The sequence below is a fragment of the Lepidothrix coronata genome, unplaced genomic scaffold (genome assembly GCF_001604755.1).
Source record: "Lepidothrix coronata isolate B3197 unplaced genomic scaffold, Lepidothrix_coronata-1.0 Scaffold25, whole genome shotgun sequence".
In the NCBI taxonomy this organism is placed as follows: Eukaryota; Metazoa; Chordata; class Aves; order Passeriformes; family Pipridae; genus Lepidothrix; species Lepidothrix coronata.
This window is the reverse complement of record NW_016690205.1, coordinates 4,477,270-4,496,738: the sequence shown is the minus strand read 5'-3', so window position 1 is coordinate 4,496,738 and position 19,469 is coordinate 4,477,270. Positions and strand designations below refer to the sequence as shown.

Genomic DNA, 19,469 nt, shown 5'->3' with positions numbered 1-19,469 from the left:
AGGAGTAAATGGAGTGTGAATACTCTTCTTTCTTTTGTTCAAATCAATACACTAATAAGTTAGAGAGGAGAGATGTGAGAGTCTGCTCCTTCACTCACTCTGGTCTCTCCTGTTTTATCCTTCTTCCTTACAGCCTATTTTGACCACCCTGACGATTCCAGCTGGAGTTTTGGGTACTGATGCCCAGCAGCAGCAAACAGTCCCTCCTGGGGACACAGCCATGCTTTGAGCTGTCTGGCTGTCTCAGTGAAGAAGCTCTTTGGCTTCACAACACACACACATTTGTTGCACAGACCATTTCTTGATATGAAGGCAAATTATCTCCTACTTTGATGTAGCCATGGACGAGCAGAAACTTTTCTCATTTCCAGTTTCTTCTTCTCTCTGTTGTCTGCTGGCCAGTAAACTCTTTCAATTTAAAAGGTGATTTAATGAGATAATTTGTTTTCCATCCATGTTCTTTCTGTGGCTTAGCTTCCCTCTTTTTTTTCCCCTCTATCCATCTAACATTTTGGCTGCCTTACTGAAAGGACTTCCTCCTCTGCAGTTAATGCTACCTGCTGCTTTCTTCATCTTCTCCTACCCCACTGCATGTTCCTGCCTCCTCCCACAAACACTCTGTGATGCCCATAACCCCATTAATCTGTATCAATATTTTTTCCTCTCTATATATCCTAAGATATTCATGGCAACACAGTGTGTGACTGCAGCTACAGGATCAGTCAGGGACTGAAGGAACAGGTCACTGTATATGCATGAACTCTGAGTGTATGCACAGAATTGAGTCTGTCCAGTCTGCTGAGAGCATTTGCATCAAAACTATTTCCCTCTGAGAAGAGAGTTCAGTTTTGACAAAAGATAAGGCAAATATTTGCAATGCATGAAAAGCAAGGAGAAAAATAAGTTATATCAGAGAGGAGAGGGAGAGCTTGGATGCTACCCCAGAATGTGAGAGCTCTGTATGCACCTCCTTGCTTTGAGCAGATTTCCTGTAAGGCTGTGAAATTGCTTAGGATGGAGTTCATCTCAATCAATGAAATAAAGGGCTGGTTTTTTTCTGTCTGTGGTGATCTTCAGGGATCCCTCATTAGAGTATCCCCTGAGAAGCTGACTCCGTCTCCCTGTATGAACAGTTACAGAGAGGAACTTTAGATGTTATGATTGGAGTCGATGATCTTAGAGATCTTTGCCAACCTAAACAATTCTGTGATTCTGTGTTCAAAACTTTCTGATCTGCATGGTAAGGGAAAACCAGTAAATGCTGTGTCTTAATGGCTCTGATTTCCTCAGAAATAAAGGGTAGTCAAAAAGAGCCACTCAGACCACTAAAATGCATAGGAGACCATCATTTTGTGGCAAGAATATTTCTCATCTCTTGTGAGTGGGTTAACGATTGGGAAAGTGAACTGAAAACTTGCCACACTGCAAGATCTGATTTTAGTGAATGACTGTGAAATAAGAAAGTGCCTAAGACAGAATCATAGAATCATAGAAACACAGAATTGTTTAGGTTGGAAAAGCCCTCTGAGCCCATCGAGTCCAACCATTCCTCCAGCACTGCCAAGCCCACCACTAATCCATGTCCCCAAGTGCCATGTCTACAAGGCTTTTAAATACCACCAGTGCCATCTCATCCTCTCTCATGGTTTGGCTCAGAGGAGAAAAACACTTCTAATCTTCCCTCTGTCCTCAACCAAGACATGGGAAAGAAGTGTTTAGAGAGGGGCAGCTGCTGAGAGTGAGTCAGCAGAGAAAGGAGTTATGTTAAATCTACTTTTGAAAAGTCTTTGTATTTGAAACACTAGTCATTTATTGAATGTTTTGTGTCCACATTATAGAGTAGGACAATCCCTGCCTGGTTTGTTTGGCACTGTAGTTAGGGCTGAAACCAGTTGGTTTTTTTCCCCTTGTACCTCCCAGACGTCTCAGGTGCATTTTTTTTCAGAGATTTTAAATAGCTGTTGATCATTCCCCCCTACATAAATATCTAGGTCTGATCCAGCCTGTGACTGGAACTGCCAATAGGCCATTCATGCACAGGATTAAAAAGGAAGAGCAGAGTTGTGCTGTGTGCATGGCCATGGGGCTGCTGCTACAAGGGACCACTGCCCAGGGGCTTACGGGGACATTGAACAGTTTCCATCTGCTCCTCCTTTCTCTCCTTGCTGATCCTGATGCCCTTTCCATGCTGTCCCTAATTTCTTGGATATAATTTCCTGATTTTTCTTTTTTGCTACTCTACTTTTTCTCCCTTCCAAACTCTGCCTAAAATGCATCTTTGTAAATGGACACTTGGTTTAATCAATTTTAAATCATAGAATCCTAGAGTGGTTTGGGTTGGAAGGGACCTTAAAGATCATCTCATTCCCACTCCCTACCATGGGCAGGGACACCTTCCACTAGCCCAGGTTGCTCCAAGCCCCTCCAACCTGGCCTTGGACACTTCCAGGGATGGGGCAGCCACAGCTTCTCTGGGCAACCTGTGCCAGGGCCTCACCACCCTCACAGGGAAGAATTTTTCCTAATATCAAATCTAAACCTACTCTCTTTCAGTTTGAAGCCCTTGCCCCTTGTCCTGTCACTCCAGGCCCTGTAAATAGTCTCTCTCTGTCTTTCCTGCAGGCTCCTGTCAGGTCCTGGAAGGCCACAATTAGGTCACCCCACAGTCTTCTTATTTCCAGGCTGAACAATCCCAGCTCTCTCAGCCTTTCCTCACAGCAGAGCTGCTCCAGCCTCTGATCATCTTGGTGCCTCCTCTGGACTTACTCCAAGAGGTCCATGTCCTTCCTCTTAAGCAAGACAAAGACACATAACACAGTTTTTTGTCAGAGATATCTTGACTCTTCCATGCTGTCCGTCAGAGTGTGTATGTATTTTTTAGAAGGGCAGTGTATTTTTCTCAATAGTGCCCTCTGTGATTGCTTATACCCTCTGTGATTATTTCTGTCAATAACTTTTTGTTACAGTACAGCTGCACAGCAATCCTGATAAAACTTGTATCAGTTACAACTTTTAAAATATATTCCTGAAAGCAGTTTTGCAGGAAATAAAAATCACGTGGACTGTGAAAAAGGACGTATTCCCATGATATAGGATTTGGGTGGGTTTTTTCTGTTTTTTACAGGAACACAAATGCTGTTGGGAAGCAGAAGGAGGAGCTGCATTCTTCCAGATGCAGCATCCAGAGAGGCAATCACTGCTTCTGGCTCATCAAAAAGGAGAGATCCCTCCAAAGACACCTCCAAATCCAAAGAGATCCAAGCACAGGACGTCCTCAAACCAAAACTGTCTGTCTCCAACTGTATGTGCAACATAAAAACATCATCAAGGATCCTCTCGGAAGAAAACGTTCACAGGCAAAACCAGCTCCTAAAAAGTAAGGTACAAATCCTGCTGGGGTAGTCAGGAATATGGTTTCAATAATACGATGAGATCAGCCTCAAAGAAAAATGTGAAATAATGGAAAGTCAGGCCATTTTTGTCCAGCTTTAAGTGCAGAGTATGAGTCATCTGGTGAGAGATCAATCAGCTAATCTGACTGTATACATTGCTATGGTTAATAGAAAACAAGATTAAAATGCGAAGGATAGGCTTGCTTTGTAAGGAAGGTTCAAGAAAATCTTGAAAAAGCATTAAAATTGCAAAGTCAAGCAGCCCCAGTCCAATCAAGAAGCACCAGAAGTGAGGTTATTTTTACAACCTCGTTCTGATACCTTTCTTTCACTTCTGCAACCTTTTCTTTTTGACACAACAGCCTGAACTGTGATTATCAACAAGGTTTCAGCATGTAAAACATAATTTCCTCTAGTTCAGCAGCGGCTGGGATGTCTTACTTCCAACATTTATTCTCACAGCTAAACTGGAGGTGACACAAGCAGCTGTATTCATGCATAAGATATTTTTGCAGATGAAAACTGAGATTAATTTGGCTTTAATATCAATAGTGTTTGTGAGAAATTTATTCCTTAAAATGCTGTAGTGGTCATACACCCCTTTTTTCTTGATAGTTTTTTTCTAGACAGGTAGGCAAAACCTTTTCATTGTTGACTATAAAGCTACTGAATGTAACACCCATTTAGCTGGGAGAAGCCTAAATTCTGCTCTCAGTACCTGAAGTTAAATTTTCCTAACAGGAAGTGAGTTTTGTTTTACAAAAAGTGAAGGATCCACTGAGATCTGTCAAAGGCCAAGTTAATCCACACCTCTGTAAACCTGGCTCATTGAGGAGTTTAATTTCATGTTCACAGGTTTCAAGGTTTATTCCAAAATGTTACTAAGAACAGTATTAGGGAGGAAATACAGCTCAGGCTTTTATAAGGCAAATGTACCCAACACAGATCATTTTAATATGTTTTTTAAGTACAATATAATATGTACAATATGTCATAAAGAGGAAAATATTTGAAGTTTATTGTAACCAAAAATTGAAATAAAACAGTAACGGGCTTTATTCCCAGATACTTAGTGCTAGAAATCAATTTATTTGGCAAGGAAGAAGTACTCCAGTGTGACTTTTCAAAATAGTTCATATGGAGCTCTTCCGAAGTTCTTTTGTTATTTTGGAGTCATTCTGTCCTCCAAATGAGAATCTTGTCAACTCTGATTTTTGAGCACAGAGCCTCTTTTGGTCCTAATTTGTGCAGGGAGTAGCAGCCAGTGAGCATTAAAATTTAATTATAATTGTAGCAAATAATCTCTTTTTCTCAACGTGAATTGACAGCTTTCATAATAATATGCTATAATGCATATTAAACTTTGTTGATTATTTTTTTCATGGAGTCTTTCCACTGACTAAGGAATATGTAGAAATGATAGAAAGCAAACAGTATTATCAGCAAAGCAAAAGACCCCAGTATTGTTTATGAAAGTCTCAATGTGGTCAAAGGGAAATGATACGTGATTAAAGTCCATAACAATATGTTATTCTGTGCAATAAATTGGAGTGAACTCAAACTGCAGGTCACAGCGTGATATCCTTTGCTTTCCATGGTGCAACTGTGTCTTGCTTTTGGGAAGGGAAGACCAGCAAACAGATCTAAGTGTCCAAGAGGTTTAATTACAATTATACTTCAGTGTGAGCTCTGGCTTAATGTGAAAGATCCTCTGGGTGTCACAGGGCAGGGAGTAGTACCTGTGATTAGATCTGATCTATTCTGCTTAATGAGGCCTATTAATAACACCTTGGCATTCTTATTTCAGAAATTGCCCTCTGAGTCTAATGAGGTGGAGAACCCAATAAAAAATGAGCCATGCACTCTTAACGAACATTTAAATCTCTCCAAGGTGATTCTGAATTCTGTGGTTCAGGTGACAGAATAAAGGAGCTCAAGGATGAGTGGGAGCGAGCCAGGAGGGTGACACTGTCCACAGCTCACTGGCCAGGTGTGACTTGGGAGAAAAACAATGTGCTCACCTGGCCAGAAACCAGCTCCCAGCCGGAGGAAATTCCAGCAGCCCCATGGACACTGCAGGTAAAGTATTGATTTGTTCCCTTTTTTCCTCCTTTTTCACTTCTTTTCACTTCTTTTTCCTTTTTTTCCTTTTTTTTTTCCCCATGGATGGTGTTTGCTTCCTGGGAACTGGCTGCAGGCAGAAGTTCCTGTTTCCTTGATTTTTCTCCTTTCCAGTGAAGTTTTGGTGGTCTGTATCCACTGCCAAGACTTGCTTGGTTGTCTGGTTGTCCAAGCTCACCGTTTTGAGCCCCAGCTGCCATTCCTACAGAGGAACATGTTAAAATTTGGGGATTTTACAGCTTTCCAATGTCCCAAACGTCCAGCACCACAAGCACCAGCTGTAGGTGTGGACACGGCCCCAGGTTGGTACCAACCACCAGCAAAAGATGAACTTTCCTGCCTTTAACTCCAGCACATGTTGCAGACCAATCTCTGCCTTTTCTGTCCCAAGACATTCCTAAATGTTGAAGCAGCCTTTGACTGGAAAGTGTTTTCTTTCTTAGTAGATCTGCATGACAATCTAAATAAACAGGGAAGTTTGTGAGCTGTCAGTGACAAGCTGCTTCAGCGATGGGGTGAGACAAGGAAATAGGCAAAACATCAAGAACTTGAATTGGATAACTTATAAAAATATGTAATTCAAAACATATAAATGTATAAACTTGATAGGACAAGGGGGAATGGCTTCACACTGCCAGAGGGCAGGGTTAGATGGGATATTGGGAAGGAATACTTGGCTGTGAGGGTGGGGAGGCCCTGGCACAGTTTGCCCAGAGAAGCTGTGGCTGCCCCATCCCTGGAAGTGTCCAAGGCCAGGTTGGATGGGTCTTGAAGCAACCTGGGCTAGTGGAAGGTGTCCCTGCCCATGGCAGGGAGTCGGAAATAGATGGTCTGTAAAGTCCCTTCCAATCCAAACCATTCTATGAATAATTTTCATCACTTTAATTATCTCCTATTGAACCTATATTGATGCCTGTCACGCTTTTTTCTTCCTTTGGATTATGTTAAAATAAAGTGGGGTTTCTGTTTCCTTTAGGAAGCCCTAGAAATCCACAATCCTCAGTTCATCTCTCGCTCCCAAGAAAGGCTGAAGAGACTGGAACACATGGTCCAGCTGAGGAAAGCCCAGCAGGGTGATGCTCCTCTGAGCAGCGCGGGAGCGCTCGTTCGCAAGCTCTCCTCAACATCCACTTCCAGCAGGAAAAAGCACTACACCATTCCTGACCCTCTCAGTGGTGAGTTGAACTGTGACCAGCAGCGGGTCTGAAAACTTGCCACATGTGTAGTATTTCCATATTAACTTGTGGAAAAAACACGAGGCCTGATGCTCCTGTTTCACCTCTCTGTGCTCCAGCGTCTGTCCAGATACTCCCAGCAGAAGGAAGCAGGAGCACAGAGGTAGGATAGTGGGAATGAGGAGTGGTCTGTGGTCTGTAGCAGCAGGAGGAGACCTCCTTGGGGACTTTTTGTCATTGTCACATGCGGTCATGTTCAGAGCTGATACTAATTGTGGAGGTGACAGTAATAAATGGCATTTCGTCCCTCTCCCAGCTCACAGGTGACCAATTTGGGGAGAGAGGTGACAGGCAGAGAGAAAAGGTGGGATTTGGGATTAGGAGGCCCAATTCAATTTTCTAAGGAGCTTCAGGTGTGGATTTGCTGTTTGACTCAGGAATCCCATGGCAGTGAGTGGGCTGTGAAAGAACTCTGCTTGTGTATAAGGCTGCTAAATTGAGGCATCTAAACTCTGTGATTTCCTGATTCAAGATGACTATATTGTTTTATTACCCCAGAAATAAACAGTCTCAACACCCAGTGAGCAAAGCAGTTCTGAGCAGCTCCCTCCCTAAAGCACCTCTGTAAATATTATCTAAGCACAAGATGTAAAATTGCTTTTCTTTTTCTTTTCTTTTTTTTCCTTTTCTTTTTTTTTTTTTAATTGCCATCTGGGTGTTAATTAACTCAGTTGACTAAAGAAAAAGATTTATTTGATTGATTGGCATTCCTCTTTATAGCTTGATTTTAAACCTGTGCCTGTTTGAAGATACATTATTCCACTGAAAAGTAAATCAATTGAAAACATTAAACAACCAGAAGAGACACCTGGAAGATTCAGGAAAGGGAATATTTGATGTCCTCAACTCAGGCTGTGCTACAAGCTCTTCCAGCAGCCATGGCACAGGTCAGGAATTTGTCACCTATCTTAGAAGAAGTGGCAAAAGTCTCCCCCTTTTTTGTCATCTTTGAAAGTCCCCCAAACCCCTCTGCAAACACTTTATGAAACAAAAAAAAAAAAAAGAATGATTAAACCTATTTCTCCTTAAATTAGAATGAAGGTTTAATCTTTATGCTTGTTTAATGATTAATAAAAGCATACTACTGAAATATATTAATTAATTATTCAACTAAATGACTATTTCCCTCTTTTAGTGGCTGGTCATTAAAGGTAAATTTGTCTAAGGAGAATCTTTAGTTTCTGTAACTGATCTGCCTTCATGAAGCCACAGGTAATTTTCTGTTTGTGAGATTCTAATATTTTTATAATGACAGAAGTGTCAGATGTCTGTTATTTAGGCATAACTGCAGTTAATATTGGAAATCCAAGACCCCTGGACAAGGCCCAGCTCTGTAGGCTGCAGTACAGAGGGCTGTGTAGGAGTGTGCTGAGCATATTTAATTTGCTCTGAGTCCTGACAGTTGATATTTTAGGATTTGCCCTGGTGGATGCTGTTGTGCAGAAGGATTTGTGTCATCAGTGAGACCCAGAGTGGGGGATCTTTGTTTCCTGTGAGGACTTCTCCCTCGTGCTCACCCAGGGCACTGGATGCCTCTGTCCTGATGTCTCTGCTGATGACATCCCTGTCCCTCTGAGGTCACAGCCTTCTCCTTCCCTTCTGCCAGCCCCCAAAGCTGGAAGGGAGAGAAGTTATCATTTGTTGTCATCATTATTCTGTGATCTCTGGAATAGCCGTTTTATCATGTAAAATGTGCTTTTAAAGCAATGAAGAACTGTGTGGTTTTGAAAACCAAAGTGAAAGGAAAATGCAGCTGTATTCCAGGAAGGGATGCAAGCACAGTTTCATTTTCTGAGGTGGGAAGTGGACACCCAAATCCTGGTGATTTAAGGATACCATTTCCCTGGTGCAAGGGGAGCTGTGGGCACAAGCAGCAGTGTCACCTCCTGCTCTGTCACTGCACATGCTCATCTGTGCCCCTGTGTTTTATTGGGATCAATGAGCTGATTTACAGGAAACTGTTTTTTAATAAATTTTGGGGGTTTTGTTTAAATTAGGATTAAAATTAGGATTCCCTGACCTGATTCAAAGCCAGCTCTTCAAGTGGCGAAGAACCTGGAGTTTATGAAAGATACAAAGCAGCCAGAAGAGGAAAAACATATCTGTATATCCAAAGACAGAAAGTCCTGATTCCACCTCCATCTCCAGCTATATCTGGTTGTGAGCCAGTTGTGGACTCAGGAGTTGTGAGCTGTGACACCAAAGCTGGGTACAGGGGCTGATGGCTGAGGGTCAGTGTGGTGTTATCACAACCATTGCTCTCCAGGGTATGGCCCAGTTGCACTGGGCAGCAAAGGGCAGAGACCTGCCCCATGTCCTCCCAGTGGTGCCATGTCCATACAACACATATTAGAGCCCAGCCATCATTAGAAGTCAAGGGACCTGGGCAGCAAACACTTCTGTGCAGGCAGGGCAGTTGATTTGCCCCATCCCCACAGCCATGGGAATTTTGTTTGGTACTGGTGCTACTGGTTTACAGAATCACAAAATCACAGAATGGTTTGGGTTGGAAGGGACCTTAAAGCTCATGTTGTCCAACCCCCTGCCATGAGCAGGAACACCTTCCACTATCCCAGGTTGCTCAGAGCTCCATCCAGCCTGGCCTTGAACACTTCCAGGGATGGGGCAGCCACAGCTTCTCTGGGCACCCTGTTCTCCTTCTAGTCTCAAAGAATCTGTGCCCAATGCAGCCCTCCCTCAGCTTTCCTGGCCTCAGGAATCAGGCTGCTCCTTCACAGCAACACACAATGAAACAGTATTGGAAACTAAGAACCCAGGAGGGTAAAATGATGGCCTGGCAATGTGTTTAAGCATTCAGGCTCGTACTGATGGCACCTGTAGGCTCCAGAGGGTGATCTTGGAGTTGCTTGTTTCAGTCTGATGATTTCCTCCTTTCTTGTTTTTTCTCTTTCCTGATGTCTTTGGGATTTGTGGAGGTAAAGGTCTTTATGGCTCTGAGGTTCACAGGGATCACTGCCAGCACAGCCTCATACATTTTCCAATGGTCTTTTTCGTAAGAGCAGGTGGGCTGATGAGTTTAATTTCCACCGCCCTGACAAAGTGAACCCAGTATGGATTCAAGCCCATCTGTGGCTGGGCAGCAGGAGCAAGTCCCTGCAGCTCACTTGCCTCAAGCACTGACTTTAGCATTAGTTATCCAACTAGTTTTCCACCACAAGAGGACATTCCCTGCCCAATTCTCCATGTGATCACGTGGGAAGGTGGTACAGGATAGGGAGATGTGAATACCCATTTTATTCAGGTGTAAATGAGGGTTAAACTGCAGCCTGAGTTGTTTCCCTCAGTGCTTGACAAGTTTGCTGCACTTATTTTTCTCTGAAATAAGCTTGTTACATGTGCTGCTCTCTGGTCTTGCAGCTTTTATTTCAGTAAAATAACCTACGCCCAGAGCAATGATCTGCAGAGATTTTTCTCTACCTGGGATTATTCTATCAGCCTAAAATATCTTTATTGGTAATATGAAATTATTAGTGTGGTTTCCCTATGTTTTGACAGTTTTGCTACAACTGTGGTTTCTTGTAAGAGAAAGAAATAATTGGCATTCATCACCATTTCCATATAAATACCAACATCTGTGCACTTTCCATTTACCTTCTCATCCTCAGAAACCCAAGTTGTTTACCATTTTTTAATTGTGATTCACGAGCGGGGTTTTACGAAGTGCTGAAAGTAATCTCAGAAAAATGAAAATGTTTATCCTGCAGAAGATTTTTATTGTCACAAGAGCTCTTTGAAGGCAAAGAACCTGCAGCTCTTGCTCTAGCCTTTGTGCCGGGTAATGGGTACTGCTAAATTTGAGAGTGCTAATTAGTCCAAGATAGACTACTCTGCTGTTTACTATGTCAGGCAAATTAGAGATCCCACTGTGACGAACTGAATAGAAACAATGTTCAAATAACTGGATTTAAATCTCCAAAATCGTAATGTAATTACTTCAGTGACAGGACTACCAGCTGTTTATAGGCCTTTAAATCTGCCTAATGAACAGCCCTGTGATCTTGGTGTACACAAGCACTTTGAGAGGTTTAACAAAATTTCTCAGGCACATATGATTTTTTCATACCTTCCATTTTGCTGCCCTCTGAGAGGCTGGTGGTTCATTGGAAGTGGCAATAGAAGTTGAATGTCACAGTTCAACCCCACCACGGCGCCTGATCTGTTCTTCTGGATTTGTATGCAAATCCTCCATCTTTAGCAACGTTTTGGAAACAAGTTTTTATCTCCTCAGCTGTGGTTCCAAACTGTTCCAAAAAGCTTCATTGTAGCCGTAGAAGCCTGGAGGGTGAGGATTGCTGTTGGTTTGGGTTTTCAAGGTTCCTCCAGCAGCTCCGTGCCAGGGAGGTTTTTGTTTAGACTGCTGAGAGAGGAGGAGGAGGTGGCAATCAGAGAATAATCCTGCACCACTAAGGTGCACCCTTGTGGTTTTCACATGCCATTGGTGGCTGATGAGATGTTTGCAGCCACCAGCAGCCCATGTGTGACTTTAGTTGTGCCACTTCTCTGGTCCCTTTTCACCATCAAAACCCAGAGCCAGCAGTTGTACCACTGATCCTTTGGGCACCAGCATCTTGTTGAAGGCTGACAGCTCTGAATAAAGACTAAGCTGCAGCCAGGTAATTGAATTAGGGAGTGGAATGACCTATTTTTGGGGTATTATTGCTCATCACAGGATTAGGTCAGTGCCTGTGAGTCAGCTGGACACGGCAGCACATTGCAGGCCACTGGCAGTGGGTGACAGTGGGTGACACGATCCCTGGGGACAACGGGAGGAGGTGAGAGTGAACGGGGTGATCAGCGTGTCCCTTCCATGACCTCATCCTCGGGAAGGAGGAAATAGGCAGCCCCTGTGCAAGGAAGTGGGCAATAAATTGGAAAATCTTCAAATGTGGAGAGTTTTCTGTGTGGGTGATAGGAAACAACGTGTCTCACAGCGGGTGACTCATGGGGCTCAGTCAGTTTGCTGGGGATCATTTCAGGGGGGTCTTGGAGCAGCCAAACAGAAAACTGAATTTTTGATCCTCGACTTTTTAACCCAGGAGTAAAAGGTCTGATTTCAGCCATGATTAGAAATTGAAGCTAAAGAAGTCAGGTTTAAGAAGCTGGTGCAAATTTTACCAAAGATTTATTTGATGTTCGATGAATTTATTAAGCTCTGTCATACCTTCTTCATTAACGGCTATTTTTTAAATAAAAGAAATTATGCTTTTCAAGACCATATTCTCTAATGAAATGAAAAAGATTTAGGAAGGCCAGGTGAGACGCTAATTGATTTTTTTTTCTGGATAAATTCCATGAATATTTAAGTAGCATTTGGACAGAGGGGACTGAAACCTCCTGCATCATCCCCAGAATTCATTTAGTATGAAAATGTTTTTATAAACCTATCAAATTTACAGCTTTTTCAGAGATATTAGCGATTGTTAAGACTGAAATATTAAGGAGGGTCAGAAGTCTCAATAGCCACAGTGTAGGATCTGCACAGCTGGAAAACCCGAGAACCACCTTCCTGTGGGTCCTCCTGGGGGAATGACCTCCTGGGAGCTTCAGCATTTCTCTGAGATGAGCAGAAGCTCAGGCAGTCTCACCCTCAAACCTTTAACTAATGGCTTATTGCACTTTTTATAAATAATACCAAAATGTCATCTGTTGACTGCAGCTGAAGGAATTCATTGCATGAAGTCATTGACATGGGATGTGCAAAGTTTGGGCAGCACCCCTGGGTGTAGGCACTGCTTTATATTCTCTGGATGAATTCCCAGTCGAGTGCTATGGGCACACAAATCTCAACATCATCTCAACATTTATCTTAGATTCAAGGCTAATTTATTTTTTTAGGGGGCTGTTGATTTAAAAAAAGCAGTGTTTAAAATAATTTTTTGTATCTTAGGACTTCTCTGGGCAAATGGGCTTTTGGGGAACTATTTTTTTTCAGTTCAGTAAAAAAAGCAGTTAAATTAGAGAACCACCACTGCTCTTCAGGGACTGGCAACACATTCTCAAACACGTTTTAAGTCCTAACAAAGTTTGAGAATTTGCATTCGTGTTAGAAGAAAATGTATGTATATTCTGTATATTTTGATAAATTTTGCCACTGATTTTCTCTTTTAAGTGTTTTGATGATTTAGTGGTAAATAGGAAGTCAGGGGCTGGTTCCAACACAATCATTTCATCTGTTCTCTGTCTAAACATTTACTAACTTCCCAAGCAGGGAAGTTACTCATCCTGTTGGAGGTGCAGTTCAGCATTAATTAAAATGTATTACAAGGATGACCCATTTACATTCATTTACAACTTGCTGAAGTGGCTTCTTTCCCCCACTGTGGAAGTGTCAGACCTGGTGCACACAGGGCTGGTGGAAATACCAGAAACTCAGTAGTTTCACATGGTTTGAATAAAACACCAACAAAGTGTTTCATACCTCTCTATCTATACCTTTATTTAACTGTGATGCATCTCTGGAAATGCTGGATATCTGCTTTGAAATCCCTTGTTTTCTATCATTCACAATAGTTGTCTCCAAAAGTGATACAAGGCTATGAAATTTGATAAGGAGCTTTGATAAGGAACTTCTAAAATGCAATTCAGAAGACTATCAGCTTGGGGAATTGTCCACCTCATGCCCCATTTGATCTTTGCTTGGTGGGAAAGAACCTTAATTCAGGTCTGTATGATGTGCTTGGCAGGTTATTATAGCTCTGAAGGTGTGCTGCTCTTCCACTTCAAAATACACTTTCTTCTCAGTATTGAGTATTAGCAATATTTAAAGGCACATATAATTTTTATTTTCTCATTTATACCGATTTTTAATTTAGTTTTCACTTAAATTTTGAATTCTAATCCTAAAATCTTTCAAGGATTAGCCTTATTTCTGCCTGATGTGTGTTTTCTACTTACACATAACAACCTGAGAGGAGCAAAGAGACACCATGAATGTTTAGCCATGACAGTAGCCTTTTGACTCCACAGTGCTTGACAAAGGATATTTTTATGACCAAGGTGGATTGATTATTTTCTTGGAGGATTTTCCCCAGACTCCCTTTTTAATCCATCCCTTCAAAGCCCTGCACAGCCACACACCTTGTTGCAGGCACAGCTGTGGGCAGTGGTGGGTCTGATGCCCTTCAAGATCGTTTCTGTGCCATCAGGAGAGAATTATTCTGGAGGAAGAGCACCTGCCCAGCTCCTGGCCTCTGTGGTGCTTCCCAGCACTCCAACACAGAGCCCAGGATGTCTTAGGGGCTTGTAGGAAAAATACAGATTAGCTTTTGGTGCTGTACACAGAAAAGGTCGTGGGGCTGCAAATCCCCACGTGGGTTTTGCTTGTTCTGGTGCCTGTGCACAGGGGTCTGGAAGTGTTAGTGTGTCTTTATGCCCCATCTCTGGAAGTGTCCAAGGCCAGGTTGGATGGGGCTTGGAGCAACCTGGGATAATGGAAGGTGTCCCTGCCCATGGCAGGGGATTGGAATGAGATGCTCTTTAAGGTCTCTTCCAACCCGAACCATTCTGTGATTCTGCACTGAACAGTTTTTATTTAGGAAAAAGAGGAAGGGAGATCCCTAAAACAATTAGTTTTGTTGCAGAAAACCTATATCTGAGAATTCCTGGAGTAAAAAATCATCGATTTGAGCAGCTGTCACTCACAGTGCACAGGAGAGGATATAAACCCAGGCCCTGCTGGTCAGTCACACTCTCTGACTGTATCACATCCTTGGGAAGGTCTGCCTTGACTTACTGTGGGAGGACTTCATGCAGGCAGTGCAGGTTTGTGCTGGGGTGTCATTTCTAGTGCCCTCATCTGCTCTTCTGTGCCCAAGGACAGGGGAATATGCAAGGAACTGGCTATGACATCAGGGATCTCCTACTGAGGACCATATTACCATAATGCCTGAATTTGCTGTGCAGCATGAAATGCCTCCTGGTTTTGTTTTGCACTGCAGAGAACCCACAGTGATGGTTTTATGTGATTTCAAACTTACCCTGTGCCATTCTCTGGATTGGAGGACATGCCTTGTGGGAAGGGATGCCTCCTGCAGCCCTGAGCTGTCAGGATTAGGTGTGAACCTTGAGCAGCAAGGGAGGCTGAGCCTCCTCTGGAATATGCTGGGATCCACACTGCTCCCAGAAAATCAGTGACCCTGGCCCCCAATCCTGCATCAGGATCTTCTGTGTCACAGGCAAAATCTGCTCCCTTTGGTTTCAGGGTTATTTGGACAGCAATAGCATTTGAGTGTTTATTTGAGTTAATCAACATATAAATGAACATTAAAACACTAATAAATAAAAGACAAATTATGTTTTCCTAGCAAATTGGGCATGCTGCTTGTGTGTACTGAGGATTTAATAAGAATGATTAAGTGTAGGCAACTGCTGAGTGGAGAAAAGTTAGTCCTGAGGCAGAGGAGGCTTCACAGCCTCTCTCCTTTCTCAAATTGTGCTTGGAAAACTGCACCAGTTCAGAACAGAAACTGTTGCAAAGCTCCCTTTTTGATTAGAGGGATAGAACATCCCTCCTATGAGAAAAGGCTGAGAGACTTGGGATTGTTCAGCCTAGAGAGGAAAAGGCTCCAGGGAGAATTTAGAGCCCCTTCCAGAGACTAAAGAGGCTCCAGGAGAGCTGGAGAGGGACTTTGGACAAGGGCCTGGAGGGACAGGAGAAGGGGCAGTGGCTTCCCACTGCCAGAGGGCAGGGTTAGATGGGATACTGGGAAGAAATTCTTGGCTGTGAGGATGGTGAGGCCCTGGCACAGGTTGCCCAGAGAAGCTGTGGCTGCCCCACCCCTGGAAGTGTCCAAGGCCAGGTTGGACGGGGCTTGGAGCAACGTGGGCTAGTGGAAGGTGTCCCTGCCCATGGCAGGGTGGTGGAACAACAGGTCCATTCCAAGCAAAACCATACCATTCTATGATTCCATGATCCTATGAAGTTTACATAGAGATACAGCTTACTCCCACCTTGTATGAGCACCATCCTTTCCCATTCAGAAACCAGTTTTTGCAGAGAAGGTGTTAAAATCACCTATTCTTGAGAATCATTGACTGCTAAGGTCAGTAATTATTTTCCTCTATCCGGGGAAATGCTGATTGGAATTATCACAGATCTCTTCATATTTGATCAGAGAAGAGTAATGTAATTTTCCTCCTTCTAACACTGGGCATAATTATTCAAAGCCCTTCCAGACAGGTGTAAATTGAATCAGAAATGATGGTACCAGGTTCCCAACACACATCAGCTGAGGACATGGCAATGTGGCACAAGGATGTGGGGAAGGTGGATCACTTGAGAGGGCAGAAATCATCACTGGTTCTTAATCTGAATAAAGGGTATACACAGCTACATATGACAATGACAAAACCCATATGCCATTGAAATGAATGAACTCTGTAATGAAGGTGGTTGCTGTGGGTCTTATCCAACCTCTTCATTCTGTAGGGCAGCTTCAGGATCAAACACAGCTCCAGATGAAGCTGTTAAATATCTTTCCATTGCCCTGAGGAGATTTGGATCCGGCCTTAAGCTTTCAAAACTTCAACCAGCAGTAGCACATCACGGCTACACGGAACAGGACCTTTAAGATTTAAATAAATGCAGATTTCTCCAGTATTAACTTTATTTTCCCTCTGCTAGATAACCTCTTCAAACCAAAAGAAAGGTACATTCCTGAGAAGGAGATGCATATGAGATCTAAAAGGTAAAAATCTCTCCAGTTTAGAGTTCACTCGTGGTTTTCTTCCACTGTATCACTTTGATAGATTTGGTGCAGCCCTGCCCTTTTAGCACCACTTTTCTACCAGTTTCAGCCAGCGTGGCATGAAAACTAAGTCCCCAACAGGTAACTCCTGTAGAAAATTCAAAAATGGAAGCAGTGCCGTCACTTTGGTGTTTTTTGTTTTTTTTTTTGTGATGTCTGATCTTTAACTGCATTGCACTTTGTGCCCTCATGAGCAGCAAGGGAAGCTGTGAAGGGCCACCATGTGGAATTTATCCTGATTTTAAGAGTGCTCAATATGTGTCCCATTCCTCTCCTCCAACATACAATCTCCAGCCTAAACAGGCTCCTTCGAGAACTTGGTATTGCAAAATATCATGAGGAAAAATCAGAATTGAACAGGCTTTTTGTGCATGGAAAAACAGGACTGCTGGGAAGGAAGGTCCAGCTTTCTTTCCAAACTTCTGTGAATTTTATCTTTGATTTTAATGGAAAAAGATCAGACCAGAAGTCACCTTTTCTAAAGGCAACTCTTGTTATTTTGAAAATGGAAAGATTGTGTTCTCCTGGTAAAAAGAGTTCCTCATGACAGTGAAAAAATGTTAACAGTCTACAGTCTTATAATGATGGTTTTCTTGTATTTTAGAAAAATACTTGGAAATGATTGCTTGGTATTAATTTTGTGACATAAATTAAAAAGAAATAATGTACAGGCCAAATTCTGGTTTGAATTATGTTGCTATAAATTGAAACCAACTCCACTGAGCTCATTAGAAGCTACTGCAGACTTACACTGATGCATTGAGATAACCTGGTCACATCTCTTTCTTTACTTTTTTTCATTCCAATATTAGAATTTCCAACAAGATTTTCAACAAATCAGATTTAATATAAAACCATTATTGTTAATAATTTATAATTCCCCTGCCGTAAATCTACTTCAGGTACTTAGAGATGCCGTTAATGACAAATATTGCATTGAAAGCAAACATTTCCTATAGGAGTCCAACAGATGACATGTGAACTTCACTTTCTGAATTCATTACAGGATTTATGACAATTTGCCTGAAGTTAAAAAGAAACAAGAAGAAAAGCAGAAAAGGATCATCATGCAGAGTAACAGACTGCGGGTGGAGATGTTTAAAAAGGTAAAGATTTACTGTGAAAGCCAAGTAGAGTTTTGTAACCCTGCAAATGGGTCTGTAGAGGCACTGGGGAGACTGTGTCACCATGTGCAAACCCTGAGAGCTGGGGATGGCTTTTAAATCTTGTCCTCAGGTTCAGGCACTTCTTTAAACTTGAATTAACAGCTGAACCTTCACAGAAGGATGGAATGGTTTGGGTTGGAAGGAACCTTAAAGAGCATCTCCTTGGCCATGGGCAGGGACACCTTCCACTAGACCAAGGTTCTCCAAGCACCTCAGACTTTTATTTTTTAAAAATTAGTAATTAGTTACAATAGAAAACTGCAGGTGCAGACTGGAGGCATTCCCAAAATGCTCCATGTTGCACACAAGTACCAGATTCTCCTTGATTAAATGCTCTATTCCTCCATCTAACAACACCCTTCCTGACTAAGATGGAAAAGCCTGCAGTATTTGGTTATTTTTTGAGTAGTGTAACGAGTATATTTGAAGTCTGAGAATGCCAATTCCATCTCACCTCCCTTATCACTGAAGTTTTCTACCACCTCATGTATTTTAACAAACTGTTTTTCATCTTTTTTTTTAGCAATTACTGGACCAGCTCCTTCACAGAAACACAGAGTGACAAAGGAGTCTCTTGCCCATCATCCTAATTGGATCTTGAATGCCTTTGACTGCTAGATAAGCCATAAATTAACTGTTATCTCAATTACCTGGAGGTATTTTTCTTATCTTTGGCTCTTTAAATAAAGAAAGATCATTTGTATTTCAATTGAAATTTTAAGGCAACTTTCAAGTAATCAAAGACAGTCTGAAAAGGAACACAGCTGTTTCAGAGCATCACCTTTTGGTCAGCTTACCCAGAGGAAATAATTTTAAGAATTTTTAATGCAAATATTGAATTACGGCGGCATTATTTATGTTAATCTTTTGAAAAGTATTCTTCTCTGTAGCAATAGAAGAGAGTTTGTAAGACGTGGAAAACTGATTTCTCTGAAGTATTCTATTAATTGATGTCCTGTGAGTGAAATCCTTGAAGTAAAGAAAAATGAATATTGTTATTTGTTATGTTTAGAAAGTAGTTGAAATAGCATTACCACATAATCATAGCAGCAGCAGTTTCACATTAATACTTAACATACCAAAAGGGAACAATATTTCAGCTTTCTGAGGGACTCTACTTCTGTTCATATATTGAACTGACCTACCAACATTACCAATTAAAAAGCAATATTTAAAGATTTGTTTATAACACATTTTTTTCATGTTTTGCATTGTAATATATATTTTACTCCACTTCTGTGAGCATTCAGTATTTATAGAAATGGCATATTAAGAAGTGGTGCCAAGAAGTATATTTGCATCAAAACTGCACAAAACTCAAACCATCTGTAATGTTTCCTCCAAAAATATTTAAATCTTTATTTGTACATTCTGGAAGTAAAAACAAGCAGCTTACAAACCAATGGAGTTTATTTATGGAATAAAGTATGAGTGTAATATTGATCCAACCGCTCTGTTTTTATTTGGTGCTGTTAAATATAACACAATTATTGAAACTGCTGGAGAAGTCATGTTTTTGTACCCACAAACCCTGTGGTATAAAATAAAGCAGAAATCATTTCAAGTGCTAATCTTTGTTGCCCCAACCCCTGATTGAGTGTGCTTGAAGGAGGCTGGAATTTGACCTTTGATATCTCTGCTTTATTTTTCTAATCTAGGCTGAGATGGAAGGTCAGTTTTTTTGGAAGAGGGATGTTTGTGAGCTGGGCTTTGGCCACTGCGACATCCTCCAGCTGTGTGACCTGTGCTGGACACAAGGGACCTGCTTATATTTTGTGCTCTCTTTGT

The 19,469-nt window shown here is 41.9% G+C and overlaps 1 protein-coding gene across 2 annotated transcripts in view; it reads left to right on the top strand.

The window, feature by feature from the left end:
* Window positions 1-19,145, top strand: part of CUNH10orf90 (chromosome unknown C10orf90 homolog) — a 65,550-nt gene extending 46,405 nt beyond the window's left edge. The window contains exons 4-9 of one of the 2 annotated variants that reach the window (XM_017809357.1): window positions 3,125-3,376; window positions 5,308-5,471; window positions 6,490-6,688; window positions 16,392-16,455; window positions 17,522-17,621; window positions 18,205-19,145. In XM_017809357.1, coding sequence (XP_017664846.1) covers window positions 3,125-3,376; window positions 5,308-5,471; window positions 6,490-6,688; window positions 16,392-16,455; window positions 17,522-17,621; window positions 18,205-18,243 — 818 coding nt within the window. In that variant the 3' untranslated portion in view covers window positions 18,244-19,145. Of the gene's footprint in view, window positions 1-3,124; window positions 3,377-5,283; window positions 5,472-6,489; window positions 6,689-16,391; window positions 16,456-17,521; window positions 17,622-18,204 lie in introns of both variants that reach the window. The other variant, XM_017809356.1, reaches the window with a different exon arrangement.
* Window positions 19,146-19,469: the final 324 nt, after the last annotated feature.